Source organism: Mirounga angustirostris, unplaced genomic scaffold (genome assembly GCF_029215605.1).
Source record: "Mirounga angustirostris isolate CCGP_5_RB_7025 unplaced genomic scaffold, mMirAng1.0.hap1 SCAF_8, whole genome shotgun sequence".
NCBI classification, from domain to species: Eukaryota; Metazoa; Chordata; class Mammalia; order Carnivora; family Phocidae; genus Mirounga; species Mirounga angustirostris.
Window position 1 is genome coordinate 60,050,459 of NW_026991716.1, and position 17,147 is coordinate 60,067,605.

Sequence of the window (17,147 nt, forward strand, 5' to 3'; positions counted from 1 at the left end):
GGCTTTAAATATTAGTTCCTGCTAATTTGTTTTGTTTTGCTTCTGTGTGGATACCAATTAAACATGTAGTTTCTCTTTCCCTTCCATTTCAACACTTTTTGATCCTTTTTATTTCACCTTGTTTTCTTTCTCTTGGTTGTTACTTACCTTTATTCAGTACACTTATTAAATTTTATTTGAGTCTATTCTCCTTTGGACACCCTATAATTTTGTATTCATTTCTGAATTTAACTGTGTTTTCCTTCCATTTTTTCCCACAGTCCACCTCTTCATTTCTCCCTGGTTTTTAGCCATTTGTTTTTTGTTTCTGTTTTTTAAATAGTGGTAAAAGATACATAACATAAAATTTACATCTTAACCTTTTTCTAAGTATACAGTTTTGTAGTGTTAAATACATTCATATTGTTGTGCAACCAATCTCCAAGAATCCTTTCTATCTTGCAAAACTGAAACTCTGTACCAATTCAACAACTCCCCATGTTTCCCTCTTCCCAACCCCTGGCAACCACCATTCTTTCTGTTTCTATGAATTTGACCACTCTGGATACCTCATATAAGTGGAATCATACAATTTTTTGGTGTGTGTGTGTGACTAGCTTAGTTAACTTTTAGGGGGTTTCAGATCAATCTCAGGCCCACCTCCAAATCTCCTCTTCTCTCTCTCAAGCAATTTTCCCCAAATTATCTTTGTTTAAACACAAAGTTTTACAGTAAGAGCTGAAGAGAACACTTGCTGGATTTGGGGATTTTTGTTTTGTTTTGTTTTTACTTATAGATACAGTTGATTCTCATTTGCAGATTCTGTATTTGCAAATCCATTTACTCACTAAAATTTATTTATAACCTTAAAATCAATACTTGGGGCACACTTGTGGTCTTCTAGGATATGTGCAGAGTAATGAAAAAATCTAAGTCACCTGATGTGCAAGTTCCCAGCTTGCACAACAAGGCAAACCATTTCAGGTCTCATACTGTAAACAAGTATCTTTTGTCTATTTAGTGTTAACATTCTTTGTATTTTTGTGCTTTTGTATTGGTACTTCTGCTCTTTTAAACAGCCCCCAAGCATAGTGCTGAAGTGCTGTGTAGTGTTCCTAAGACTAAGAAGGCTATAATTACTGAGAAAATATATGTGTTAGGTAAACTCTGTTCAGGCATGAGTTATAACTGCTGTTAGTCTTAAGTTCAATGTTAATGAATCAACCATATATATTAAACAAGTTGTTCTTCAAAACAAACACAAAAACAAAGTTATGTATTGATCAGTCACTGATTTCCAAGACCCAATCCAAGCTTTTCTACACACTTAAGTTTCATGACTGTACTAATATAAAGATGGATTAAGTCGCTTACAAGTGGGTTTATTCTTATATGAACTTCAGTATCCATACCATAAAGTTACTGGCAATCTACAAAAGACACTGTAGGTTACAGGAACTTTAACACACAATTACTACCAACCTAAACCACCCAAAACACATCTTAAGAAGCACCTACACTAAAGTATGTATCTCATATAGTGATCAAGTAAAAATCTGGAATGCACACTTATACTTCCAGTAAAACATTTAATAAGACTTCTTTAAAGTTAGAAAGTGCCAGTCTTTGTCTTTAGACATACTCAAACAGTATGGCCTAAAACAAACCACCACCACCATGTAAAACATACATGCTTTAAGTATTATTCTGAGAAAGGAAATCTGCTACATCTTTAAACATAATTCATAGTAAATTTCAAAGGGTAAAATGACATGACAAAAATATTAGTAAAGAAACATAAAATATTTCCACACACCTTCAAAACAACAACGCATTGTCTGTGTACGATGAAATTATTTTTCACTGTTTGCTCACCTTATGAAATTTAGTTGGTTTATGTTTGTGTATATGTTGGGGGGTTAGGAGATTAGTGGGACAAGCAGGATTAAAAATTTTGCTAGTTCTTTATTATGGGTCTGATTCAAATAAACAGAACCAAAAATAATAAAATGCTTAGGGATAAATTTAAACAAAGAGACAAAAGACTTATACACTGAAAACTACAAAACACTGCTGAAAGAAACTCAAGTAGACATAAGTAAATGTAAAGATATGCCATGTTAATGGACTTAAAACTTTAATATTGTTAAAATAACAATAACACTGAAAATGATCTACAGAACCAACATAATGCCTATGAAAAGTACAAAGGTGTTTTTTGGAAAGGTGTTTTTACGCAGAAACAAAAAAACCTATCCTAAAATTCATATGGAATTTCAAAAAATCTCAAATAGCCAAAACAATCTTGCGGAAGAAAAACAAAGTTACAAGACTCATATTTCCTTATTTCAAAACTTACTACAAAGCTACAGTAATCAAAACAGCTTGGTACTGGCATAAAGGCAGATATATAACCAATAGAACAGACCCCAGAAATGAACTCTCCCATACATGATCCAAATTTGTATAATGTCTTCAAGATTCGTCCATGTTGTAGATGTATCAAAATTTCATTCCTTTTTAAGACTGAATAATATTCAATTATATGTATATTTCACATTTTGTTTATCTGTTGGTGCACATTTGGGTTGTTTCCAACTTTTGGCTTTTGTGAATAATGCTGCTGTGGAAACTGGTGGATAAGTATCTGTTTGAGTCCCTGCTTGCAATTCTTTTGCAAGAAGCAGGCTCCCCGCTGAGCACAAAAGAACAAATACAGAATAATTCCACTTATATGAGATACCCAGAATAGGCAAATATATATATATATATATATATATAGTAAACATATATATACATATAGTAAATAAAGTAATATATATATAATAAAATCAAAAATTGTATTTAAAACCTAATGAATCTATAGGTTACCCAGGCCAATTAGCTGTAAAAGCTCATAGTATGCCCTTCTGTCAGGGGAGAATTTATTCAAGTATTTAATTAACATTAGACTGTATGCTTAGACATGTGTTCAGTATTATATATAAAAGTTGTTTTAAGGAGCCATTAACTTATTCTAATTAGATGCTTAGTTTTATAAATGTCTACAACACAAAACTGATTTTTTCCCTTGAGTTCTCCGGCAAATTTTAAGAAGTTGAAAAATCCTATATATAGAACTATAACAATAGCAGCTGCAGTTTTCTGAGCTGTTTACATCAAAAGGCACTAACACTACATACATTATTTCTTTTAATTCCCATAACAAAAATAAGGTAAGTATGTAACTCCATTATAATGATGAGAAAAGTTAAGGTTTAGAAAGGTGAAGTAACAGGACACCTGGGTGGCACAGTCGGTTAAGTGCCCGACTCTTGATTTCGGCTCAGGTCAAGATCTCAGGGTCGTGAGACCAAGCCCCGTGTCAGGCTCCAAGCTCAGCAAGGAGTCTGCTAAAATTTATCTCTCCCTCTGCCCCTCCCTGCACTTGTGCTCTCTCTCCCCCCCCATCTCTCAGAAGTAAATAAGTAAATCTTTAAAAAAAGAAAAAGAAAGGTGAAGTAACAAGTTTACATTGCTGGTGAGGATCTGAACAAGTACTCAAAACCAGATGTATGTGACAGCAAAATCCATGCCTCTGAAATGAGGTAAGCAGGGATGCCTGGGTGGCTCAGTTGGTTAAGTGTCTGCTTTAGGCTCAGGTCATGATCCCAGGGTCCTTGGATAGAGCCCCGCATCAGGATCCCTGATCAGCGGGGAGCCTGCTTCTTCCTCTCCCTTTGCCCCCGCCCCTCCCCCACCCTGCTTGTGCTCTCTCTCTCTCTCTCTCTCAAATAAATAAAAATCTTAAAAAAAAAAAAAAGAAGAAATGAGGTATGTATACCCCGCAAAATACATGGTAATGTGAAATCACAAGATCAGTAGGTATCTCAGGGGATCTAATCTTAAGGGAAAAAAATTATATTTTCTCAAAAAAATCATATAATCATCAAACTCTGAACTTTTGCATTTGCAAAAATTTAAATCTAATACATTTTATAATAAAATAAACATGGATTAGAATACAGAGTAAAAGGCAATACTAGCACAAAATTTTGAGATAGAGCATAACTTCAAAGAAATTTTGGGGCGCCTGGGTGGCTCAGTTGGTTAAGCGACTGCCTTCGGCTCAGGTCATGATCCTGGAGTCCCGGGATCGAGTCCCGCATCGGGCTCCCTGCTCCGCAGGGAGTCTGCTTCTCCCTCTCCCACTCCCCGTTTGTGTTCCCTCTCTCGCTGTGTCTTTCTCTGTCAAATAAATAAATTTAAAAAATCTTAAAAAAAAAAAAAAGAAATTTTGTATCAGGAGCTTCTCACAGGTCTTAAGTCACCTCCGGGATGTACTGAGCAATGCAGAGGAATTAGTGGGCCTATCTCTACCTTCTTCCACTAGGACTACTTGGATGATAATGTTTAAGAAGCACTTAGAGCATGTGACTTCCTATTTCTGAATTATATCAACTGTGCACAAACACACTGAAGAATAATTTTCATATTTCATCTGAGTAAAAAAAAGCAGTGCTTATCTCTTCACATTCATATTAAACCCTCAATTATAGAACAGTAAGTTTATATCCCCAGAGTTTTCCTTCAGGCATGTCTATTACTCCTAATTATTCCTATTATTCCTAACAGGCCCAGAAAATGAAAGACAGGTAAGCATTTAGTTCCATATTCAAGAATAATACATTTATATAACAAAAAGAGTAAGTGGTAAATTGATTGTATGGGAGGTTTTAGCCAGTGCAATAAGAAAAAAAAAGCACCTGGAACTCTTAGATTGAAAAGGAAGAAATAAAACTGTCTTTTAGCAGCTAACATGTTCATGTACATAAAAATTCCTTAGGAATCTATAATAAGGCTACTAGAAGTAATAATTTAGCCAGGTTGCATGATATGAGATCAATGTACAGAAACAAATTTCTACATACTAAGAAGCCAATAACTGAAAACTGAAATTAAATAAAATCATGTGTAACAGTATAAACAAAGATATAGATATATTTATCAAAATATTTGAAAGACCTCTATGCTGAACCTACAAAATACTGCAAAGAGAACTTTCAGATATCATAAATAAATGGAAAGATCTCATGTTCATGGACTAGGAGATTCAGTATTAAGATATTAAAGCCAGCACCCATCTTGTCAGTTCAGATGAGAGAATGAATACTAAAGGGCCTACCATCCCTGGTCACGGCTGGATTGGCCAGGGACCTGTAAATATAAACCTTGTTTTATACAACCCCACTAGCTTACAAGTAAAGATATAATCACCAAATGTACCTAATGAAATTTCTAACATATAGAATAAAGGTATTTTTCAGATTCCAAGTCTCTTGAGATGGAAAAGACCTCTGAGGCACCAGACAAAGCAGTACTAGAGTACCTGCTAACATGGGCCTCCAATCAGTGGGGCTGACCTTCTCAGGAGGCCCCCTGCCCCAAATTTTGCCTTTAAAAACCTTCACTTGCAAGCCATCAGGTAGCTCAGATCTTTAGAGCATTAGCTCCGTTATCCTGGGTGGTGCCACACCAATATCACTCTTCACTGCAAAAGGCTGGTGTCAGTTTTTACTGGCTTGCTGTGCATCAGGTGGACAAACTCTCATTTGGTTCAAGTTTACAATATCAATTCTCCCCAAATCTGCCTACAGATTCAAAGTAATCCCAATAGAAATCCCAGTGGGTCTTCTGTAGAATTCTACATTGATTCTAAAATTTATATGGAAATGCAAATATCTAGAATAGCTAAAACAATACTGAAAAAGAAAAACAAAACTGAAGAATTTATACTCCTTGATTTCATGACTGATTGTATAACATACCAGTAATCAAGTTTTAGCATAAGGACATATAAATCAATGGAGCAAAAAAGAAGTCCTGAAATAGACCCACATATACACATGATCAATTGGTTTGACAAAAGTACCAAGGAAAGTCAGTGAGCAAAGAACAGTCTTGACAAAAATGCTACTGAAACACCTGAATATCCATATGGAAAATAAACCCTTAAGTTATACCATCCCACAATATTAACTTAAAATGGACTGCAAACCTAAAATATAAGAGCTAAAACCATAAAATTTCCAGAAGAAAACATATGAGAAAATGATTGCAATAAAAATTTAAGGAACATCTCTTTGAATGACAGTTTAAGAATACATAAAGGCAAGCTATAAAGTAAGAGGCAACATTCACAATACATATATTTCACAAAGTACTTAATGCAGCATATATAAAGAATTCTTGTAACTCACTCATTAAAAAATTTTAAAAAAAGGACAAAAGATTTACACAAGCATTTTAAAGAAAATACACAATAAGAATACTAAAAAATGCTCAGTATCATTAGTCACCAAGGAAATGCAAATCAAAACCATAATGAATTAGTATTATACATCCATCAGAATAACTATTACAAAGTTACAATATAAGAGTTGACAAGGATGTGAAGCAATTTGGAATCCCATATTGCTGTGGGAATGCAAAATGGTACAACCACTTTGGAAAATACATTGGCAGTTTCTTATAAAGTTAAACATTACACTCAGAAATTCTACTCCTAGTTATTTACCCAAGAAAAATGAATGAAATGAAAACACACATCTATATCAGATGTTCACATCAGCATTATTCATAATAATCTCAAACTGGAAATAACTCAAATCTCCACTAAAAGGTGAGTGGATAAACAAATTGTGACATAGACAGACACATCAGGATGCTACCCAGCAGTAAAACAGAATGAATTACTGAAAGAAAACATGCAACATAGACAAATCTCAAAAACATTTTGTTGCACCAAAAAAGCCAGAAAAAAGATTATACTACACTCTATGATTTCATTTACATGAAATTATAGAACACAAAAAACTAAACTATAATGACAGAAAGACATCAACGGCTATCCAGGGTCTGAGTTCAATGGGACAGGGGAAGACATCAAGTAGCTTTTTGGAGTGATGTGGATCTTCCATATCTACATACCTGTACTTAGCAAAATCAATCTGCACACTTATTAAAGTTGATTTAAAAATCCCTCTACACATGGGTTCAGTGAAATAGGACAGAGTGTGTTTAAATCAAGGCAGCCCATGTTAGACCAGTTATAAATATTTATAAAGAAGCCATATAAAAAATATAGAATTAAGGTAAGGTTGAGGAGATTAAAAAAAAAAAGATTGAGGAGGATTTCATCATACTTCTGATATAAAGACAATCACCCCGCAAAAAAGGAGTGGTGACTCTTCAATAAAACTGATTCTAACAGAAGGTTTAAAAATAAACAATAGATCTGATTACGATATATTTTTGAAGAACTCTTTCAAAAAGCAGGTTTTTAAGGTGAGCAGTCAATGCATTTCCTTATTTCCTTTCTAATTACAAGAGGAAGACAAAGCAGAACTCAACCTGACTAACCCTTTCATGAGGCTCTCTAAAACATTTTTTTTTTAAACTTAGCCAAAACCCACTTTATAGCTTCACCTTGCCTAACTTTCCTTAAACCAGTCTATTCACTGCACTTTCTAAATTACAACTTACACACTATTATATACATAGCTTGGTGTTTGAAATGCCAGATACAGAATGGACAATATAGAAGTCTGTGGCCAGCAGTTCTAGCTACTTTTTAGACTCAGAGTTGTATTATTATGCCCTTAGTTCAATGGAGGTACCACTGTCTGAAGAATTCATGGCTAGCAAATGATACTTTCAAAAAATAAAAGAAAGGAGGAAAAGAAGGAAAGGAAGGAAGGGAGGGAAGGAAGGAGGGAGGGAGGCAGTACGGACTAATTAATGGTTTTCTGTCCTAAATAATACCTTTTTATATACTTTCAGAAACATACCACCTAACAATGAAGCAAATTCTATTACTTTCAGTTTATAGGGTTCCTGAGTTCTAATATAGGTCCCAGTTCTCCTATTTATGGAGAAGTACAAACTTACAAAATGTGTTAGCAACACACTATATTACTTTCTTATATTTTAATTTAAATTTCCCAGCATCTCTGTTATAATACTTGCTTTACACATGAGTAAATGAATGAAGCTCAGAGAGGTGTGTAACCGGCCCAAACTACCAAGTGACAGAGCTATGATTCAAAATCACTTTAACTCCGAAATTCATGCTCGTAAGTACCATGCTGTAATTCCTCACAAAGAGAACTCAATTACTCTAAGAGGTCTATATAAACTTGGGAAAAGAGTGACAACATAATTTTTTTAAAACTCCATTTACCTTCAGGGGACGCAGAGCACCACAAAATTTTGTCCACCAGCTGTTTTCAATGAATTCTAAGTGCCTCTCTCTTTTCCTAAGTGTTCGTAACCTTTCTTCAAATTGTTTTAAGGCGCGTTTATCCCTTGCTGGCAAAGGTCGACCATCTTTGCTCTGCAAGTAACAGAACAAAATAAAACAGTTTTTTACCATTAAGGTCTTAGTAAAGTACCCATCAGATTTATCAAATCATGCAACAAAACTTTTTTTAGGTTGGATACTCCCTAGGCAAATTTACAAACTGAAAAAAAAAAAATGACATCTTTGTGACAATACACATCTCTGAACCAAGATCAGCATCAAAATATAGATGTGTGTACATTTAATACTGAACTTCTTGATTCCTATTTTCCAAATATATGGTAAAGTTACGTGGAAAGGAGATAAATATCTTTAAAAATGCCCTTTTTATGGGGCACTTTATTCAATTTGTTCAATTACTCTCTCTCACCTCCAAGCTCCTCTTTCTATCCCTTATCTTAATATATTTGGTTCTACCCCTTCTCTCCCTTTGGTCAGCCCCTGATTCAGATACAGCAGAGAGATGTAATACTAGCATGTGCTATGCAGAGATACTTATAACAATTGCTAAGAAATGTCACTTTCTTATTCTCCAAGTACTTTTGCAAATAAGTCATGTTTTCTTTGGCCAGCCTACTGAGAGGTAACTTTCATCCATCTATTTTTTTTTTTAAAGATTTTATTTATTTATTTGACAGAGAGAGACAGCGAGAGAGGGAACACAAGTAGGGGGAGTGGGAGAGGGAGAAGTAGGCTTCTCGCTGAGCAGGGAGCCCGATGCGGGGCTCGATCCCAGGACCGTGGGATCATGACCCGAGCCGAAGGCAGCCGCTTAACCGACTGAGCCACCCAGGGGCCCCAATCCATCTATTTTTATGTGATGCTTACTATAACCATAAGCAGTACCTTTCTCAATGGTGGTTCAAAGATAACACTTTCCCGCTTGAACTCCCCTGCCCCCAAGTATCTTCAACTGGATACAATAATTAATTACAATAATATGATAATTGCTAAGTACAAAAAAGTGAAGCATAAATTTGTTTGCTTTTATTGGAAACAACAAGAAAAATATTTACATGGAACTGCATTTTTAAAATGTAAAGACATCAGGGGCACTTGGGTGGTTCAGTTGGGTAAGTGTCTGCTTTCGGCTCAAGTCATGATCCTAGGGTCCTGGGATTGAGCCCTGCATCGGGCTCCCTGCTCAGTGGGTAATCTGCTTTCTCCCTCTCCCTCTGCCTCTGCCCCTCCCCCAACTCATGCTTGTGCTCGCTCTCTCTCAAATAAATAAAATCTTTAAAAAAATAAAATGTAAAGACAACAGATATTAAAATGTTAATATCCCTATTCAGGTTTAAATAGGTTCTTAAGAGAGAGACAACAAAATTGCTCTCTAGCATATGCAGTGCAGCCTCATCTGAAATCACAGCTATAATGAAGACAATATTCAAATATTCTTTAATAAAGATATCTACACAGTAATAATGATCTCTTTACATAATGGCACTGCCATACTCTTCTGGAACCAGCTGTCGTCTTCCATACTTTATCAAACTGCTTCTCAAACTTTATCATGCATAACAATTACCTGAAAAGTTTGTTAAACACAGATTTCTAGATCCTATAAATAAAATTTAGTTGGCCGTGGGTGGGGCCTAAAATGTGCATTTCTACCAAAGTCCCAGGAGATGCTGGTGCTACTGTATACTTTGCATACACTAGACTATATTTAATTATCTTCATTCCTTTAAGTACAATGGGTACTATCGAACTTCTTCCCAAGAAAAAGGAACCTCAGAGAAAGGTATTTTTGGAAGGACAAAGGAATAAAACAAACATTCCCTTCTAGAAGACAGATCCAGGCAATAATACTTCAAGTGTGTGGCATGAGAAAGGTACAGTACTTTGTATCATAAACATATAATTTTTCTCAGAAATGCCATTCTAATACCCAAAGGATACCAACAATGAGGTAGTTTTATTTAACAACTAGCTTTCACTATTTCAGAAAAAAAGTAAACCGATTTAAGGGTCCACTAAAAATAAACCCAAGTTATATATCTGTCTACTTGGTGAATATTTCAGTGGAGTAAGGGCTTTGCCTCTGCTTCACCTATTGACCAAAACAATATAAGAATAATTTTGGTCAGAGAAACAAACACCAGGATAGAAACCCAGCAGTCAACTAATTATCTCATCTGGAAAAAAAAATGTAATTATAAAGCATATGAATACATACCTTTTGTTTTAAAAAAAGTAAAACATGAAAGCTTCCCTTCATACTATCCCAGAGTACCACTGCCCTTTCCTACTATTACCTCCATTAAGCAATACAATATCCTTCTACACATTTTCTATGTATTTGCATGCATGCATATCTGTTAATATTCGTATGGGTTTCTGTTGTACATAATAGCCAACATTTCTTGAGCACATTTCTTGTGCCTAAAACCGATCTGTTTTTTACCGTTTATTCTCCTTAAATCTTCATAATATAACTTTGAAGTTGGTAGTAATATTATTTCCATTTATTAGAGTAGGAAAATAAGGCCCACAGATAATTATATGCATAATAAGGAGGGCTAGATTTTGAACTGAGAGAATCTGATTTGATTCTATTAAGATATATTCTTCAGTCTATATAAATCTACCTCATGCATACCACATTATACCATGGTATATTAATAAATACCTTATTTTTGAACATTTAGATTGTTTTCTTTTTTGGGAAGCATTAACAATGTGCATGAACATTCTTCTTCACCCAGATATAAGTATATACATATACTTGAGTCAGAGATGCTCCTAGACATCAACTGCTGGTTAAACTTTATTAAAAGGGATGTGTTTGTGTGTACAGGCACATGTCATATCATACAATTTTCTTTAAAAAGCTGTATATTTTACATTCCCACAAGCAGTATATCTATCCCCAAAATCTCACTAATACCTGACAAAGGTAAAAGTTTTAAAGACTTCTAAAAGATAAAATATTGAGATGCTCTAATTAGCATATCTCTGATTACTATCTCTGATAACAGGGTGACCAACCATCCTGGTCTCTGTACTCCAAGGTCCATGTCCTGGAAAATCCCCTCAGGTCCCAGGCAAACTGGGATGCTTGGTCAACCTACTTACTACTGAAGAGCTGAAGCATCATTTTATATTTTTCACTGAAGAATTTAATTTTTCCTTCAGTAAACTCTATTTGGGTCTTTTGTTCATTATTTCTATGTATTGCTTATCTTTTTTTCTTACTGATTTGAAGATGTTCTTTATACATACTCATACTGCAGATTATTTCCTCCTACATTATAGACTTCCTTTTGGTGGTGCTTTTTGGGTACATAAATTTTAGAACTTAAAAATGTAGGGGCGCCTGGGTGGCTCAGTCGGTTGAGTGGCTGCCTTCGGCTCAGGTCATGATCCTGGGGTCCTGGGATCGAGCCCCACGTCCAGCTCCCTGCTCAGCGGAGAGCCTGCTTCTCCCTCTCCCTCTGCCTGCCACTCTGCCTACTTGTGCTGTCGAATAAATTTAAAAAAAAAAAAAAAAAGTAAAACTCACCAATCTCTCAATTAGCATTTGGGGTTTTTTAGTGTCATGTTTAGAAAGGTCTTCTGTACACCAAGATAAAATTTTACTTTCACTTTCTCCTAATGTTTTGTAAATTTTGTATTTGATCTGAATTCAGGGGGTCTACGAAAATTTCATATTTTGCCTTTTATAAATTTCCACCTAAACTTATGAAAAACTGTCATCTCTATAATATTCAATCTTCCCAATCAGGAACTGATGAAGTTCTCCATATATTTCAGTCTCCTATTATATATTGCAATAAATTTTATTTAATTTCTACCAGGACGATTCTGACATTCCTTATTATTTTATAGTCTGCAGCTATTGTGAATGAGACCATTTTCTACTACATCTTCCAACTGATTTCTGTATGTTTGTATCCAGGCACTTTGATGAACTCTTATTAGTTCCATTAATTTGTTGATCATTCTTTCAGATTTTCTTGGTGGATGATATATGAATAATAAGGATATTTCCCTTTTCCTCTCTCTCCCTCTTAGGTTTATACTGGCATTCTCTCTTATCTGACAAGGACCTCCAGGAATATGCTAATGAGCAACAATGATACTGACCACACTGACCTATGTGTGACTTCAATGGGAATGTTTAATTCATCATTAAGTATGACACTCATTATAGATTTCCTTTCCTAAGTACTCTCTTCTCTTCTAATTTGGTAAGGCTTTTTTTTTAAAAAAAAAAAAAAACATAACTACAAATTGACTTTTACTAAATATTCTTTAGCAGCTATTAAAATGCTTATATTTCTCATTTATCCTCACTACATTAAACTACTTTAGTAGATTTTCTAATGTATCATCCTTGAATTTCTAGGATAAACCTAATCTGATAATTATAAAATATTCTTATTACAGCACAGGTTTGAATTGCTAATACTTTTCCTTATATTAAAACATTTGCTTCTATGTTCATGAGAGACCAGTATATATGTAGTCTTCTTTTTTGTATGCAATTATCATCCGATTTCTGTATCAGGATTACGCTAGTTTATTTTTTTTTATTTTTTTATTTTATTTTTTTTAAAGATTTATTTATTTATTTATTTATTAGAGAGACAGCATGAGGGGGGGAAGGTCAGAGGGAGAAGCAGACTCCCTGCCAAGCAGGGAGCCCGATGCGGGACTCGATCCCAGGACTCCAGGATCATGACCTGAGCCGAAGGCAGTCACCCAACCAACTGAGCCACCCAGGCGCCCCAGGATTATGCTAGTTTAATACTATTTAGTTTTAGCTAGTTTAGAAATGTTCTATAAATAGGTTTTATGTGTTCTATAAGTATTATTTATCTTTTCTATAAATATGTTCTATAAATAATATTTATCTGTTACTTGAAGGTGACAGAGAAAAAAACTTCATTGTGTTTTTAGAAGTACATTCAATTGGCAAGCGATTACATGCAATTTTTAGCTTATTCCACTAGTACATAAAACTTGAACATAAGTGATACAGTAAAATCTGATGTTACACATGAAATCAACATACCTCGGAATAAAGCAAGGTCTTGATCATACCCGAGCAAAACTTTTGCTTTTACTTGTTAGAACATTGATAGAAATTCTCAAATTGTCAGTGTCTTGCATTTCACAGAAGACAAATTTTAAAACCATGGACATAGTTTGTTAAGGATATGTTGAAAAATTCAAATGATGTCAAATATATGGGATTGCCAATGTCTAAGTCATATCAGAAAGTAGTGCAAAGACAATATGCTTTTATACTTCCCAATTACAATAAAATAACAACTCACTTTTGATTTAATCGTTTGAATGTGCTGCTCCACTTCTTCAATGTCTTCAGTGTTTTCTAAACGTTCATAAGCAGCACTTCTGGTGCCTTTTATTAGATTTAAAGGTAATGCAGACATGCCATAGGCCTAAAAGAAACAAAATTAAAATGTGTTTTAGTACTACTATTTTATACATACAGTTCTGAGGGAAAAATGTCCTTTAAACTTTAAAGCAAGTGCAAGAGTAAGCAGTTGTGAAGGATTATAGTCACTGAAGAACATAGTACATGGGAATGAATCATGACATACTGTCTCATAATTCTCTTGTTATTTCACACAGTTATATAAACTGACATCTGTAATACTAACTATTCACAGGATAACATGTATTGTTCAAAGGAAAAGCTGCAAAATTAATAAGCTCTAAATGGATTAAGGACTTGAACATAAGACCTGAAAACATAAATCTCCTTGAAGAAAATATAGGTAGTAAGCTTTCTGACATTGCTCTTAGCAATATTTTTTTGGATATGTCTCTTTAGGCAAGGGCAACAATAGCAAAAATAAATAAATGGGACTATACACAGTGAAGGAACTCATCAAAAGGAAAAGGCAACTTACTGAATGGAAGAAGATACTTGCAAATGATATATCCAGTAAGGGGTTGATACCCAAAATATATAAAGAACTCGTACAACTCAGTAACAAAAACAAAACAAAAAAGAAAAAACCCAACCTGACTTAAAAATGGGGCCTGAACAGACATTTTTCCAAGAAGACATACAAATGGCCAACAGGCACATGAACAGATGCAACATCACTAATTATCAGGGAAATGCAAATCAAAACCACAATGAGATACTAAACTATATATAGTAAACCCTGACTAAAATTTATTTTCATACATATTATTTAATTAGCATACCAATTATCTGTATACAGTTTATTTTAAGTTTTAAGTATAATTAATCGTTTTGCTAAGTATTTTAAATATTTTCCTACAAGTATTTTCTAATGTTAATCAGCATTAATAAACATATTATTTTATATTTTTCCATATTAGCCAGTCCCAAATGATGATTTTTAATTGTAACCATTAAAAACACTTAATGACAATTGCCACATGACCGTTATTCTAAATCATTAAATCTTCAGAAACAAAACTGACAACTATCACTTCCTGGTTGCAGCAACAGGCTCTAAAGCAGACACATTACATATTTTAAATCTTTTTTCATTTTCCTCCTGAGCACACAGCCAAACTACTTGAGCCAGTCTCCCCTGAAGTTAAGTAGGCTCATGAAATTGTTCAAGACAATGAATGTAGGCAGAAGTGATAAAGGCTATTTCTTAGGCTTAACCCCCAAATTTCAAAATATCCCGGGTGATCTTGCATATTGTCTCAAAAACTCTCTGCAACCTAGATGTCAACTCCAAAAAAACTTTAGTGACAATTTTATAGTTGACCTTTGAATAACTTGGGTTTGAACTGCAAGGGTCCACTTATACATGGATTCTTTTCTTTATAAATACAGTATAGTACTATAAATGTATTTCCCTTAAGATTTTAACAACATTGCCTTTTCTCTATTTTACTTTTATTATAATTATTATTTTTATTTATTTGACAGAGAGAGACAGTGAGAGAGGGAACACAAACAGGGGGAGTGGGAGAGGGAGAAGCAGGCTTCCCGCTGAGCAGGAGCCTGACGCAGGGCTCGATCCCAGGACCCTGAGATCATGACCTGAGCCGAAGGCAAATGCTTAACAACTGAGCCACCCAGGCGCCCCTTCTCTATTTTAAGAATACAGTATACAACACATATAATACATAAAATATGTGTTAATTGACTGTTTAGGCTATCAGTAAGGCTTCTGGTCAACAATAGCCTATTAATAGTTAAGTCTGGGGGGGGGGGGAGTCAAAAATTATATGCAGATTTTCACACATGCGGGGGGATCAGCACCCCTAACCTCCATGTTGTTCACACATGCACATCAAATCTTCTTTATCCATTCAGTGTTGGACACATAGGTTGCTTCCATATCTTGTCTATTGTAAATAATGTTGCAATGAACACAGAGGTGTTCATTCGAATTACTGTTTTCGTTTTCTTCAGATAAATACCCAGCAGCAGAAATGCTGGATCATATGGTATTTCTATTTTTAATGTTTTGAGGAACCTCCATACTATTTTCTATAGTGGCTACACCAATTTTCATTCCCACCAACAGTGCATGAGGGTTCTCTTCTCCATATCTTCACCAAATGTGTTATTTCTTGTCTTTTTGATATTAGCCATTCAAACAGGGGTAGTATCTCATTGTGGTTTTGATTTGCATTTCCCTGATAATTAGTGATGTTGCATCTGTTCATGTGCCTGTTGGCCATTTGTATGTCTTCTTGGAAAAATGTCTGTTCAGGCCCCATTTTTAAATCAGGTTGGGTTTTTTCTTTTTTGTTTTGTTTTTGTTACTGAGTTGTACGAGTTCTTTATATATTTTGGGTATCAACCCCTTACTGGATATATCATTTGCAAGTATCTTCTTCCATTCAGTAAGTTGCCTTTTCCTTTTGATGAGTTCCTTCACTGTGTATAGTCCCATTTATTTATTTTTGCTATTGTTGCCCTTGCCTAAAGAGACATATCCAAAAAAATATTGCTAAGAGCAATGTCAGAAAGCTTACTACCTATATTTTCTTCAAGGAGATTTATGTTTTCAGGTCTTATGTTCAAGTCCTTAATCCATTTAGAGCTTATTTTTGTATATGGTGTAACAAAGTGGCTCAATTTCATTCTTTCTCTTGCAGTTGTCCAGTTTTCACACCATTATTTAAAAAGGCTGCCTTTTCCCCATCATCTGCTTTTGCCTCCTTTCATGTAGATTAATTGACCACATAAATGTGGGTTTATTTCTGGGGTTTCTATTCTATTCTGTTGATCCAGGTGTCTGTTTTTGTGGTACCATATTATTTTCATTACTATAGCTTTGTAGTATAATTTGAAATCAGGGAGCATGAGTCCTCCAACTTTGTTCTTCTTTCTCAAGGTTGCTTTGGCTCTTTGGGGCCCATAAAAATTTTAGGATTATTTGTTCTGGCTCTGTGAAAAATGTCATTGGCATTTTGAAAGGGATTACACTGATTCTGTAGATAATTTTGGGTAGTATGAACATTTTAACAATATTAATTCTTCCAATCCATGAGCATGGTGTATCTTTCCATTTTGAGGGTGGCCTTCAATTTCTTTCCTCAAGGTCTTATGGTTTTCAGGGTATAGATCTTTCACCTCCTTGGTTAAATTTATTCCTAGGTATTCTGTCCTTTTTGATACAATTGTAGCTGGGACTGTTAATCTCTATGCTACTTTATTATTAGTGTATAGAAATGTAACAGATTTCTGTATATTAACTTTGTATCCTGCAACTTTACTGAATTCATTTAGTAGTTCCAATAGTTTTTTGATGGTCTTTAGGGTTTTCTCCATATAGTATCATGTCCTCGACAAATAGTGGAAGTTTTACTTTTTTTCAATTTGGATGCCTTTTATGTCTTTTCCATG

The 17,147-nt window shown here is 34.6% G+C and overlaps 1 protein-coding gene across 1 annotated transcript in view; it reads right to left on the reverse strand.

Annotated features, from left to right (window-relative positions):
- Positions 1-17,147, reverse strand: part of LMBRD1 (LMBR1 domain containing 1) — a 132,761-nt gene that overhangs the window by 52,730 nt on the left and 62,884 nt on the right. Inside the window, exons 8-9 of the mRNA XM_045867062.3 lie at positions 13,606-13,731; positions 8,201-8,353 (exon numbers count right to left, since the gene is read on the reverse strand). Of these exons, the coding sequence (XP_045723018.1) occupies positions 8,201-8,353; positions 13,606-13,731 (279 nt within the window). The remainder of the gene's footprint in view (positions 1-8,200; positions 8,354-13,605; positions 13,732-17,147) is intronic.